The 13,233-nt window shown below is 42.2% G+C and overlaps 1 protein-coding gene across 1 annotated transcript in view; it reads right to left on the minus strand.

Annotated features, from left to right (window-relative positions):
• erfl3 (Ets2 repressor factor like 3) overlaps positions 1 to 13,233 on the minus strand; it is a 48,175-nt gene that overhangs the window by 3,396 nt on the left and 31,546 nt on the right. Inside the window, exon 2 of the mRNA XM_017415378.3 lies at positions 9,573 to 9,807. Coding sequence (XP_017270867.1) covers positions 9,573 to 9,807 — 235 coding nt within the window. The remainder of the gene's footprint in view (positions 1 to 9,572; positions 9,808 to 13,233) is intronic.

Raw genomic sequence — 13,233 nt, forward strand, 5'->3', positions numbered from 1 at the left:
GTGGAGGACAAAAAGAGAGATGAGAGAAAACAGGCAGATGAGAAATGGAGGATGGACGGAGCTGTGGAGCAGCACAGTGATTCTGTGTGTCAGGCTCAGCAAATAATTAAAAAGATCAGAGGCCAGTGTGAGCAGTGTTACCGCCGCGGGCAAAGGTTGGGCTATTTTGAGAGGATTGTTGGGACGCAGGGGAGCGTGAGCGGCTGGATGGAAGTTCAACAGGTGTGTGACATCTGTGTTAAAGAAGGTCAAGAATCGCACAGAAGTTGTCTTTTTAATGGACAGTTCAGATCTTTTCATGTGGGGATTTTGCAGAAGGTTTATGAACAATTAGTGTCTTACCTGTAGCTGTAGATTGCTCTTTGAACTTCCTCAGTTTGGAGAAACAAAGTTTAATTCTGATCTGACTGATGAGCTAATGGCTAGTCCAAGTGGGGCCAGTTTCAACTGGATTTCTGCCATCTTAAAAAAAAAACCTCCAATCTAAAACAAATCATGGCAGCTTATGATAAATGCTTTTTATAAACCTTCACACTAACATCTGAAATGTTAAAACCATAACCATAAAACACATAAAAGCCAAATGATGTGAAATTAACAGAAATGCAAAGGTTTATAAAACAGCGTTTGAATGAATCACTATGAAATTTCTGACTTGAGCCGTTTTAACACGTCAACAATAACCTTTGGTCTTGGACTAGTCGCTCGAGGGGTCAGCCCGGTCAGAATTAAACTATTTCTTCAAACTGAGGGTGTTTGAAGAGCTAATAACAACAGGTAAGGGATTAATTGTTTAGAACTTTCATATAAAACCCCACTCCAAAAGAGCTGAACTATCCCTTTAAGATCAGATGATGACAGGCTGGTGTCACACACTCAACAGAACATTCTGTCTTTCATTTTGTGACACAGAGACATCTTTTTATGTAACAGCAAAGCAAAGCCACCAATAATTCAGCACATCTTTATCTGTTTATGTAATGGCTATTCTCTCTGCCCCCCCCCACCCCAAACCTTCTCTCCCCCCACGGTTCCTCCCCACAGTACAAGGCTCCATTTTTATTAACCTTTGTCCAGCCACAGCGTTTTATGTAACATCTCTCTCCTTTCTTATCCAGATCCACATCCACTTTATGTAACCTCTGGATCCCTGGCTACCAACCGCCACACACCGAGGAAGACGCCGAGCGAAGAGAAGCGGAGGAGATGAAACAGAGACGTGTTTGTTCGTCGGCGCGGGGGGGTTTGAGCGAGCTCGTGTGCCAACCTCTGATTTGAAGACGCAAGCAAACTGCACTTTTTCCCCCCCTTATGTCTGCATCCCTCACTGCTTTGATTCTCCTTCCTCCAGCGTGTGTTTGTTGGCACGAGTTAAGCAACAGTTCTTGGCAGAGATAAGAGAAGGTATGCAGGTATTGTTAAGTTAATCAAAGCCCACTGGCTATCATTACACTGAATGGTAGTTATCAAGACGGTGGCGTGTGTGTGCAAGTGTCTGTTTTTGTTGCTGGGGAAGTGTTGCCCTTAACCCCCTCTTATTATGCTTATTACACAGACTTTCTGAGCGTGTTATACGCTGGGAACAGACTGTTGCTCTTTTTTACGTGTCCCCCTCCTATATTTATCCCCCCCTCCCGTGTCTCCCACTTTCTCTCGTCAGCCATCCTCCCTCCTCTTCATCCCGACTCTCTCCACTTATCCCCTGGAGGCAACGGGGGAGTGAGGGAGAGACAGCGAGAGACAGGACAGGCCTGCACTGTTGAAAACATTGTTTACGCCAGGCACAAAGCAGCATGTAATTTCTGCTCTAGGGGAGACACTCACAAGGGTCGGGGAGGAGGGGGAGGCGGTAGAGAGCGAGGGGAGATGGGGGGAGGAAGGAAGTAAAGCAGGACTACGTAAATCCACAACGGGAGTGTGATCAAATTAGACCAAAAAAAGTCAACAAGCTGTGCTACAGTCCACATGAGGGTTCATTATCAATACAAATTATAAAGGAAGTAAAGTTACGTCAATTATCTTGTTGGCAGTTCACTAAGTGGCTGCTCTTCAATATGCTGACAAAATACTGTCATGCAATGTCAATGTGTGTATTACGACAAAGAACTGGAATAAATGGTATGGTGTTAAATTTCTATGTGCAGCGCTTTTATGCTCTGCATGCCGATGGTACATCTGACCAATCAGAGGGACCCGAGCCACCTCCGTCTGATTTAGATGATGGCAGGTGAGTGTTGTCAGAGTCGTAATGACCAATGGGAAAAAGAAACGCCAGGAAAACCGGAGAAATTGCCTTTTCTTTAAAAATGCAGTGTGAATACTGAGTGCTGGATGACTTTGCTGGCATTAGCTGAAGAAGCTGAAAGTGATTACTTAAAGCTAAAAGAAGCAAAAGGCTAGCTTAAAGCTACAAGTAGTAAGAGAAGACTAAAATAGAGCAAGTTTGCTGAAACAGATTTCTAAGAGAACAATGTTTATGAAGGAGCTGAAGAGATCCCAGCGTATTTCTATGGGAAACATATTTGTACATAAAGTTAAATATTTTTAAAAGTATAAAAGTCACAAAAAACTAAAGTCATAGCACCCATCTCCTGAATGAGCTGAAGGTTTTGACATATAAATGGCTAAAATAGTTGGGGTTAGTTAATAAAAAAACAGGAAAACAATAGTGTGAATGCTGAATCAGACTTCTGCAGGAAGTCATCATGATCATAAATGATGCTGCGGGCTGCATGGTGGGGTAACGGTTACCACTGTCAGCTCACAGCAACAAGATCTCAGGTTCAAATCTTGGTGCTGACCTTTCTGAGCTGAGTCTGCATGTTTTCCCCCCCGTGCATGAGTGGATTTACACCAGAGGGAAAGCTGTAATGATAGGTGTGTATCATGGCACACGTGCACATGCACACCCCCCCCCACACACACACACACACAGTCCAAAACCACGCAGGATTGTTGGTAATCCTGAATTAACTTTAGGTGTGAAAATGACCAGTACTGCATGTTTGCTGAATATTGTGCAGCCCTATTTAACATTAATGCAACACAACAAGGATGTGAAAGTAGAGCGAGGTTTAAGTGGCGTTGTAACAAAACTAAAAATCAATGATTCAATCTCCGGCTACAGGTCCACAGGCGCCAATAATCACGCAGCCCAAAGCAAACCATTGAAACTTTACAGTATTCAGTTTATTTATAAAGCACTAATTTACAACAAGGGACAAACGGGTCCAGTTCAAATTGAATTATTTTCAATCCAACTAACTTCAATACAACCCAATTACAATTCAATGTACTAGTCACCTTCAGATTTAAAACAGTAACAAACCGTTTATTTTAATCCAAAACTACCTTGAACTGCATGAAACTGAATGTACAAGTCATTAACTGACTTAAGACACCAAAAGAATAAACTGTTTCTCCACAGACATTAATCCAGAGCAGATTATGACTGAACTTCAAGTCAAAACTTATCACTCTGTCACCATCAGATAACAAAAGGAACTTCAGTCAAATTTCTCCTCTATTCAGATAATACTTTAAATATTCACAGTTAGAAACAAATAGCTGCAAGTGCTCAGATTTATGCAGAAAGTGAAAACGTCAAACCTAAGTGAGTCAAATTAGAAATCCAATTAATCGGCATCTTGAAAACCGGAGTTAAATAGATTTGGGAAATCAGTGGAGCGACACCCAGCCATAATGCGCAGGATCCTAAAATTCATAGTTGGACGCAGACAACAATCTGTGTTTGGAGCACATGGTGACGGCGCCCCCCCACCCTCCTCCCTTCCTGCTTCGTCGTACAGGCAGACAGTCTTTGAAGAGCATTTGAACTCACTTCAAACGAGAAGAAAGAGATTCTTTGAGTGCCTGTCTTTAGCTGCCCACCACACTCGCCTTGCACACACACACACACACACACACACACACACACACACCTCTTCCGTATCCTGTACCACCTCCTCGGATAAATCTATGTGACCTCACACACTTCTCTTCTGCAGCTTTTCTTTTTTTTTTTTTCTTCGTTTTTTGACTCCCCTGCTACCAAAAACCGTAGATTGAACAATCAGTGGAAGTATGGGTTCAAGCAGAGCCATCATAAAGACAAAAGGGAGGCTTTTTATCAACTCGGTTGTTACTGCGAGTGATTCTAGGCCAGGGATTAAGTCTGCAATTACACAGACGGGCCACAGTTCAGAGTGTTATGATCAAAGCAGAGAGATGTCCAGCAGAGCTGGAGCTAAATTACGATGAATAACTACAGACACTTTAAACTGCTCATTAATCACACTCGAAAGCATCAAATGACAAAAACACATGTTTGCTTTTAAATTTATTTTTTTACTGGCCTTTGAAAGCAAAAGCAACCTATGAGAACAACAAAAACAATGCAGCATAAACTTCTAAAAGTTATAAGTTAGAAGGAAACTACTGCGGTTTGCGTCTTTAATCTTAAAGAAACCCGTGTTGCTCATCTGTCTGAAAGTCGTATCAGATAAGATAGCTGTCTCAGATCTCAAAAACAGCTAAAAATGGATCAACCAGAACAAAAATAACAAGTAATCTTCTTGGTTTCCAGTTATGCAATTTGGCTCACCGCAGCTCCGGCTTGCAACATGTATACGATATATGTTCTGCCCTGTTAAACATTTGTGAGAAAAAAATAGTTTTATCTTACGAAACTACTCTTAAAAGAGCGACCGTAACTGTTACCCACGATGGTTGGAACAACAGAAATAATTATCTGAGACAGGAAGCATCTAAACAGGTACGAACACTGAGGTTTGACGACTGGCACAAGCGAAGATGAATGATGGCGCTTCTGTTCAGTTCAGATGAAAAAAAGGTTTACTTAAGGATAAAACATTTGCCCTCTGTGATCAACTTTTTAAACAACCGTTAATTTGATGGGATTTTTAAGCTCACTAGTCTTTTCCCGTATCACTCCACACACACACCAAATGTCAGCAGTAAAAATGAATTGTGCCAGCCCGCTTGCGTGTGCGTGGACAGGCTGTGCCTTGCCCATTGTTGAGCTGTAAATAGGGGCTGACTGTGACAGGAAGTTGGGATTACAATACTCCCCATGCGTCCCATGTTTATTTTCTGCCTCTTTCGTCAGCATCGGCTGTTACACACAGACACACACACACACACAGACCCCTGCCAGATCTACCTCAACACATATGCACACACACACACCAGCTGCTCACACTCAGGTGTGTTTGTGCGTACGAGTCGCACACGTCAAAGGCCTTTGTGCGAAAAATAAAAAAGGACACATTTGAGAAGTGTTTACTGATTCAAAAAGGAAATGAAATGTGATTTGTGAAGCTGTGTGTGTGTGTGTGCGCAACCCGTACACGTTCTGCTGTTACAGAAAACAGAGGCCGCATTCACCCAGGAACAAAGAAATACACACAGCACTCATGTAAGCTGAACACATACATGCTGAAGATAGTGACAATGGGAAGACAATGCACATATAGTAAACCCTAAGTCATGCGGTGATGCTGTCTCTGTACGTTCTGTCTGGCTCTGGGTGTTTCCACACGATGAACCACAACCGAGAACCGAGAACCTCTAACCTCCGGACAGGATCAGCCAGCACATGCAGCAGCGTCACAACAGCATCACCAATTTGGAAAAGAATGACAAAAGGTGGTCTTCCACCCTCAAACTCAACTTTTATTCATACATAAAGACTTTCACCAGCAATAAAACACGTTTTTCTTGCGTCAACGATGGCTCTTTACAGCCATGGTGGCCCTATACAATTAAGAAGAAGCAACCATGTGTAAGCAAGCCTGCTCGCGCAGCGGCCTGTACAATGGCGTGTTTGTGTACGCGAATGAGGGTATTTGTCGTGTTGTTAATCTTTGCCAGCTGTGCGTGGCAGTCGCCCTGACCTCTGACTACCAAGTTCCAGCCGGTGCTGGCTGACGACTGGCGGACACGGAGGTCTGGAGGTCTCAGGGAGCTGGGACCTCTTAGCGTGATTACACTCATTAGGCCAACACTCTGCGATGCATGATTGGTAACAGGCTTCATTTCTTTTCCCTCCCCACCCTCCTTTTGCTCATCAGTGAAATTCTGTTTCAGGAGGGCATGGCAGGCCTGCAAGGAACCAGGAGTAAAATGAGAAGTTGTGCCTTTTTATTTGTCATTTCTTTTAAATTACTCACTAATGAAGCTAAAGCTGAGGGGTTAAAGATCACGTTGACCCCTTCGTTCATTACCTGAACCAGAAATGTCAGACAGAACTGGATTCTATTAACAAAACAGATGAAGAGGATAACTAGAAATAATATTTTGTTGAACAGCAACCAAAACTAATTCGCTCCGGCTTCGTTTTGATACATCTAATGCAACAAGACCGTATCTGAAACTACTGTAATTCACAAACAAATAAAATAAAAATAAAAAAAAAATCTTTTCTACATCCAAGTTATCCACAAGTGCACACACTCGCACAGTGTGAGCGTAATCCTCTCAACAGGAGTGGGAATTTCACAGCGGCCGTGGGAGCGGGAGGCTGGGATGACGCATGGGCCGAGGCTGTGTCCGGCGCACAACGCACACGTCCACACACAATAAAGCAGCCCTGATTAAGGGAATTTCCACCATGTGCAAGGCAGACAGGAAAGAATAAGAACACCGGGACAAAAATAATAATTACAAAGGCTAAGTGATTAAAAAAAAAAAAAAGGAGCACTTCAAAACAAGCACGCCTTTTCAAGTGTGTGTGTGTCGGCCAACTGCCACATGCTGACTGTGGTCTCCATTATTAGCAGACTCCAGGTTTTCTCCATATGAGGGGCACAAGGAGGCCTGCTCTCCAACAGTTCACTACATATGGGGGCCGTTAGCATGCACACGTGTGACTGTGCGCCTCTTTTATAATTTCACCAACCTTTAGTGCAGGCTTTGCCACATTAAAATTAGCGGAGTGCCTTGAGAGCATTAATCTCTGCCGTCCCTTCGTTGCATGAGGTGTCAAATCAGGTGATGACACACATGTTGGTTGTCAAGTATAGACACTGACAGAGACAATCTGTCTGTAAGAGGGTGGATGAGGACACAAGTGTGAAGGAAGTGAAAGTCCTGGGCAGAAAACTTGCTGGTAATCAGCCTCTGAGGACAGTCCCATCAGAGGTCACTAAGACACACTATATATAAGCACTTGCTGAAGCCTAAGCTCCAAATCTGCCACAGCTCCAGAGGATGGACATGCTATAAATACAAAACCTGACCACAAGTGTTCCATACATGCTCCTTTTGTTGTTGTTTTTTTTTTTACTAAATTAGGGATTCTAAATCCAGACTGCTTTGTTACATATGTGGAAACATAAGTAGGCCTCACTGTCCTCATGGGATTCCTTCTGGAAACAGACGTTATCCTAATCTCACCAATAAATAAGTGTACATGAGCTAAATTAGGCAGTCCAAGGCATTTCCCTACTTTATGTGGCTTTCCTTAAAGCACTCAACCTAATCCCGGCTCTCCTTAGCCACACACAACAAGTGGGGAACACAAACCACGGTGAATGAAATGCCGTGTTTACAACTGGGATCAAGCAAGAAGACTTCCTCAGGGTTATGCGATCTCTGTAATATTCAGTTTTGACAAGCTCTTTGAGAGAGAGGACCTCACTGATATGAAATTATTGATAATTAGAATATTTGAGCAAGTTGGAGGAACAAACACAAAGAAACAAGCAGCTGCTGCGTGGCTCCGATTATTATTTTTTCCCTTTTAGATTTTTTGGGTTAATATCAGTTGCTCAAATAATACGGTGAATTAAGAAAACTAAACACATCTGCGAGTATTCTAATACAGCATTATGTATGAGCACACAATATTACCATGATATTGTTAAAATAACATCTTAAAATGACAATATACATTGAGGTTAGTGCCAAACCATGCCAGTAATTTGCTAATGGACTTGGCTGAGTTCAGGTGTTTGTGGATAAAACTGGAACTCAAAGGTGGAAAGGTCTAATTAGCCAATTGGTTCAGTGTTGTAACTCTACTTGGAGCGTAACAGCAGCTAAACTTGGTCAGGTCACATCATTGAGGTTAGCTCTAGTGAACACAGATTTGGTGTTTTTAGCGTACAAACAGATCACATTAGGGATATAGGTGATGCTTTGATAATAAGATACCAAATTCAGATTCTTTTTGCTGTCAGAGTGAGGCTCATTCACATCTCATTTACACTTTTTGGCTCAAATTGAAAGAATGTTCACGTAATCCTAAAATTAATCCTCATGAATTGTGGTTCCTCTGGTTTTCTACTAAAAGAAAAGAGATTTGAGACGATTTACTGACTAAACGGCCAAAAAGATTCACCTCTTTCACCTCAATGACTCCCTTATCCCCAGTCTCTAACATCTGCTTCTTGGTTACACTATAATGATCATGTTTAGAGCAAAACAACACATTTTGTTTATGCTACAACAGCTATGTAGGTTTAGGCTCCTGGCGAACTAAAAAAAGGCATTTCCCATTTTAGCTATCAGATGCTGTGGTTTACTCCTCTAAAGTACCTCCTATTGCCTGCTGCTCAAACAACGATGGCCTACAACCACGTTAAAGCCCTGTTTACATGTGACCGATCTCCTGGAAACGTTAGAGGTTTTCTGATGTTGATGGGGGAAAAGTTACATGTTTAGACGGTAATGCTGGGCTTCTTGGATCCGCTGTAGTTTCCATGCCAGGACACTAGCTGGTGCTGATACGTGCAGACAGTCTCTCAACTGTGAAAGCGGTTACATCCAAAATGGTGAATACATGTACGCCTGTTTCGACCGACAGTGGGGTTGTGTTCCAGCACTCTTCTATCCGCCATTGTTACTGTTGTTATCTACTCGCGAGTGCGCTGAACAGCTACTGACTGCAGCCGTCTGTGGTGCACATGTGTGATTTCACACTTTGCGGCTGCCTTTGGAATGCAACAAGGAGTGTCCGAAAAGTTCCACTGTGAGACCTTGATTTAAAGGTTTTGGCGTCAGTGAATCCGATCATTGTTGTCATGTTAACGAGCAGCGAAAGCGCAGCAGTAATGTCCCGTTTTCGCTGTACAAGCAGCGTCGCGTCGCGTAAACTGGATCTAAATATTCGTTTGTGGATCCATGTTAAAACTTTACAAGAATCTTGACCAACAAAGTTTATAAAAAGACAAATACACTCACCAGCAACTGCATGAATCAAAGCAGATCCAAAGCCTTTACCAGTCAATGACTTTTCATTCATAAGAATATTTCTTATCTTTATCCACCTTAGTTGTGTCATGTTGTTTGAAGTGGACACTATTCTGCTATTCTAAGCAGACAACACAGAATCAGCTGTAGAATGTAAACCTGTTTATGCAACTCAATGCGGTTTTTAAAACGGTCTTCAAATTATCAATGATTATTGTGGTGTTAATCTGCTGATTAATTTGGCTTCTCACAAACGCCAATATGAATGTCAAAAACAGGTCGGAACAGTCATGAATGAACACACTCCCACAAACAGACAAAACACCAAAGCAAACATATTTAGCCAGCTGTGAGCCCACCTCAGTGCCCTGCTGAGCTTATCATAGTTCATCTGCGGTTTACACTTCCTGGCACCCCACAGCCGGGCCACCTCGTCTGGATCCTTGATGACAAACTCGCCGTAGTCCCCTTGCCACGCGATGACATCGTGATACTCCTCTTTCCTGAGCAGCTCCAGGATGAAGTGCCAAAGCTGGATCTGCCTGGACCCGGGGCTGGACTCCGGCTTGTAGGCCCATTCTGGAAAGGCAAACCCTGCGATAAACGGACAGACAGTGAAGGGTTAGTGGGGCGTGATTTAAACATATTATCCTCATAAAGTGAACTATCTTCTCGGGGGACACTGCAACTCAGGACAAGACATTTCTGTTTATGTAGAGAAGACTTATTATAATAATTACTTTTAACCTTTATTCAACCAGGAAAGGATGCTGTAAGAGTGTCCGGGCCAAGACAAGCAGCAGCCCAAAACAAAACTACGACACGCATAGATAAAAAAGATTACACATCAAAACATAATCTTTCTGGTTAAAAATAAAAGGCAGGAAAAAGCAAAGCAAACAGACACATTAAAAAGAAGCAATATATGTTTAAAGAACACCCTTCAGCCCAGGATGTTGTTCTGTTTTCATCTTAATGATGACCTGTTGGCTTTTGTTGAACCTGCGACTGTCATCAGGTCACCGCCTCACCTCAGCAGCTCTGTGCAGGAAACACAGACTCACACTGAAACTACAACTGAAAGCTGCTGTGCAAGTGGGCTTCATGGAAGAGTTAGATGTATGAAAAACCTTTCCACCTCTCCTCCACCTCTTTCCTCTCTCATGCAGTCACTCTTTCCTCTGACCAGAGGGGAACCACACGGCCAGTCATCTCCCTTGTCTGTCCCTCCATCTCTCTCCACCCTCTGCTCAAAGGAAATGCAGAGTTAAGAGTCGCAGAATGAGACCGTGGGCGTGGGTATATGACTGTTTTCGTGAGCATGTGTGCGCCCAAATGTGCGCGCCTGAAAAGGGTTTATGTGCCGCTGCATGAGTTTAAAAATGTTTGTGCAAGTCTCCCACTAACATTCTGCCGCCTGGGTGGTCAATAAAATTTGACACGACTGAGCAAAGCAGACCATTTGAATGCAGCATTTCGCCAAATTTTGCCTGGACTGGATTTTGTTTGATCAACAGCTACCCTGACAGCTCTGAGAGACGCAAAAACGAAAAGGTTGGCTGGAAAGGGAAATGGCATGCCACTGTGTGGTGCGATCAACGCTCATCGGTTCTGATGATCATTTTTGATATAACCTGATAAATGTTTGTTGCCAGTAATCCACATAGCATCAGACTGTCTGAGCAATGAATAGATGGTGGACGGTTTTATTTTGCTTTTATACTGGCACTAAAATTAAGGTTCTGGTACTTTGTTTGTCATTTACATGTCTGGAAAAAGCATATTAAAAATACTCTAAACCGTAATGAAGCTTAATGAAAGTTAAATATTATCCCAGAGTTAAATCTTTAGACTTCTAACACTAATTAGTTTCTGCACCGATTATTACCAGAATATTGTCTTACGAGGAACATGGGCTTCTATTTTTATGCTCATTTGGCTCGTGTTATTTTTACTTTGCGAGGTGCATGGAAAGAGATGTAAATCCAAACATGAAGCCATTGTTTGCTCCGTGTAACTGCACGAAAAAAACAAAAAAAAAACAAAACCCAGAGTCAGGCTGAGAATGAGACTGGTTAACAAACAGGACTAAATCATAAGATTATGGATGTTCAGGCGTGTCTGGATGACAGCCTGAAGCAGAGATAGATAGGCCTGATAATCTCCTCTGCACTCGCCCGCCCGCCCTCACCACTTAGTCAGTATTGCATAACCCTAAATAAGGTTGATAGCACACTGACCAGACATTTATAAATCTGTATTAAAATCTTACTACTGGAGCTTTTCATCATGTTGTAAATGAGTTTATTTAGAGTTTATTTTCCAGTTAATATTGGCTGAAAAGAAAGTTGCACTTCAGTGTTTCTTCCTACTCAATAGATGCACGCTACAAGCTATTTCTCATCGTCTTCTGTTGGTGGTTTTCCTCCACAGTGATGTATTTGTAAGGCATGGTCAATGAATCACTTACACCTACTCAGAAGTCATTTTGTGACAGAAAATAAAGATTTCTGAACATCATTCAAGTTATGTGTGAGATGCCTACACATTTTCCATCTTAAAATTCTTCCTTCTCAAGTTTAGTGTTGCTGTATAATATGCAAACTATGGCTGTACACACCACCACTTTTTAAAGTATGGATCGTTCTAAAACATGTTTGTGAAATGACCATCTGTGCAAAGACTAGAAGAAACAGCAAACTGTCATCTGCGTTTGTCATTTCGAAGACTTTCCAGGCCCGCATATGTAGGTGGCAGTTAACATGCAAATGACAATGTCATTTTGTTTCCTTTTTCTATTTAACACCCTCCTCCTCCTCCTCCTTTCTTTCTCTTGCTCAGATAAATTTGTGAGTTATGATCAAACGCTGAGCGAACTCGAGTCACAAGGCAACAGAAGTCGCATACACGCAGCCAGAACATGCTCCTGCAAGAAATATAAAAAGAAAAGAACCAGCTAAGAGCACTGACCACATCTTAACCACTAACCCTGACATGTAGCTGCTCAACAGGAGACAGCTGCTTCGCTAAAACTGCTCAGTGGCCAATGTTAAGTGGCTGAATATCGGGTGTGTAACTGTCTGCATGTAAAGCAGAGAGTTGTTAAAAATAAGCAGGCAAAGCTCCCAAAACAAACACCAGATGAATATGAATAGAAAAACAAAGAAAACAGCCTCCCAGCTTTGTTATGTTGCTGTATCAGACACCGAGGAGTCAGCCGGCCTTTCAAACATGTTTATGTCTGGTAGATCCATCTGTAATGAGGTTTTTGTTTCCTTTTACTTTGGCGTTGGTAACCACAGTATATGCAGAGATCACTAAGTGAAAAAGATATTCCACCTGAAATGATAAATCGGGACTCCAAAAATCACTAGTCGTGAAAATGTGATGCGTCTCTACTTCACAAAATCGCTGCTTAATTTACCCAGCACTGTTCGAGAAATCTTATGATTTATCAAAATATTTTTAGATTGTGTATATTTACTGTTACAAGTTTGAATAGAAATGCCAATACATGAAGTTATTTTATTTTTTAGGAGTCCCTAAAAGTTAAACTGGAGCCTTAATGATTCTGTCTTCAGTAAAGTACAATGATCAGGTGTGTGAACAAAAAGTAAACTTGAACAACAAATATGGCGCTCTTGTCTGCGATTACATTTTTAAGTCACGCACTTAAAAGTTCAAAGCATTGATAGCGTTTTATTAGCACAACCAGCGGGGTATTTGGATATTTTTATCATCTGAAAACAAAGTGTTTAAAGTGAAACTTTTATTTTCTCCACTGAAACCAGAGATTCCCTTTAGACTCCGGTTCAAAGCGAACCAAGAGTTTTGTGTGGCATTTCACCCCTGATGTGTGAGCTTTGTGTGCGACAGAGATGGTGAGGATTATGTTTAGAGGAATGTTGAGAGAAAGAACAGGTGTCTTTGTCCTTCCATCCACCCGAAGTCCAACCCAGGCTGAGCTGTCCTGACTCATGCTGGATCAGCTATCGCGCACACAGATCCGTTTCATCAGCC

The sequence above is a fragment of the Kryptolebias marmoratus genome, linkage group LG16, assembly GCF_001649575.2.
Source record: "Kryptolebias marmoratus isolate JLee-2015 linkage group LG16, ASM164957v2, whole genome shotgun sequence".
Lineage (NCBI taxonomy): Eukaryota > Metazoa > Chordata > Actinopteri > Cyprinodontiformes > Rivulidae > Kryptolebias > Kryptolebias marmoratus.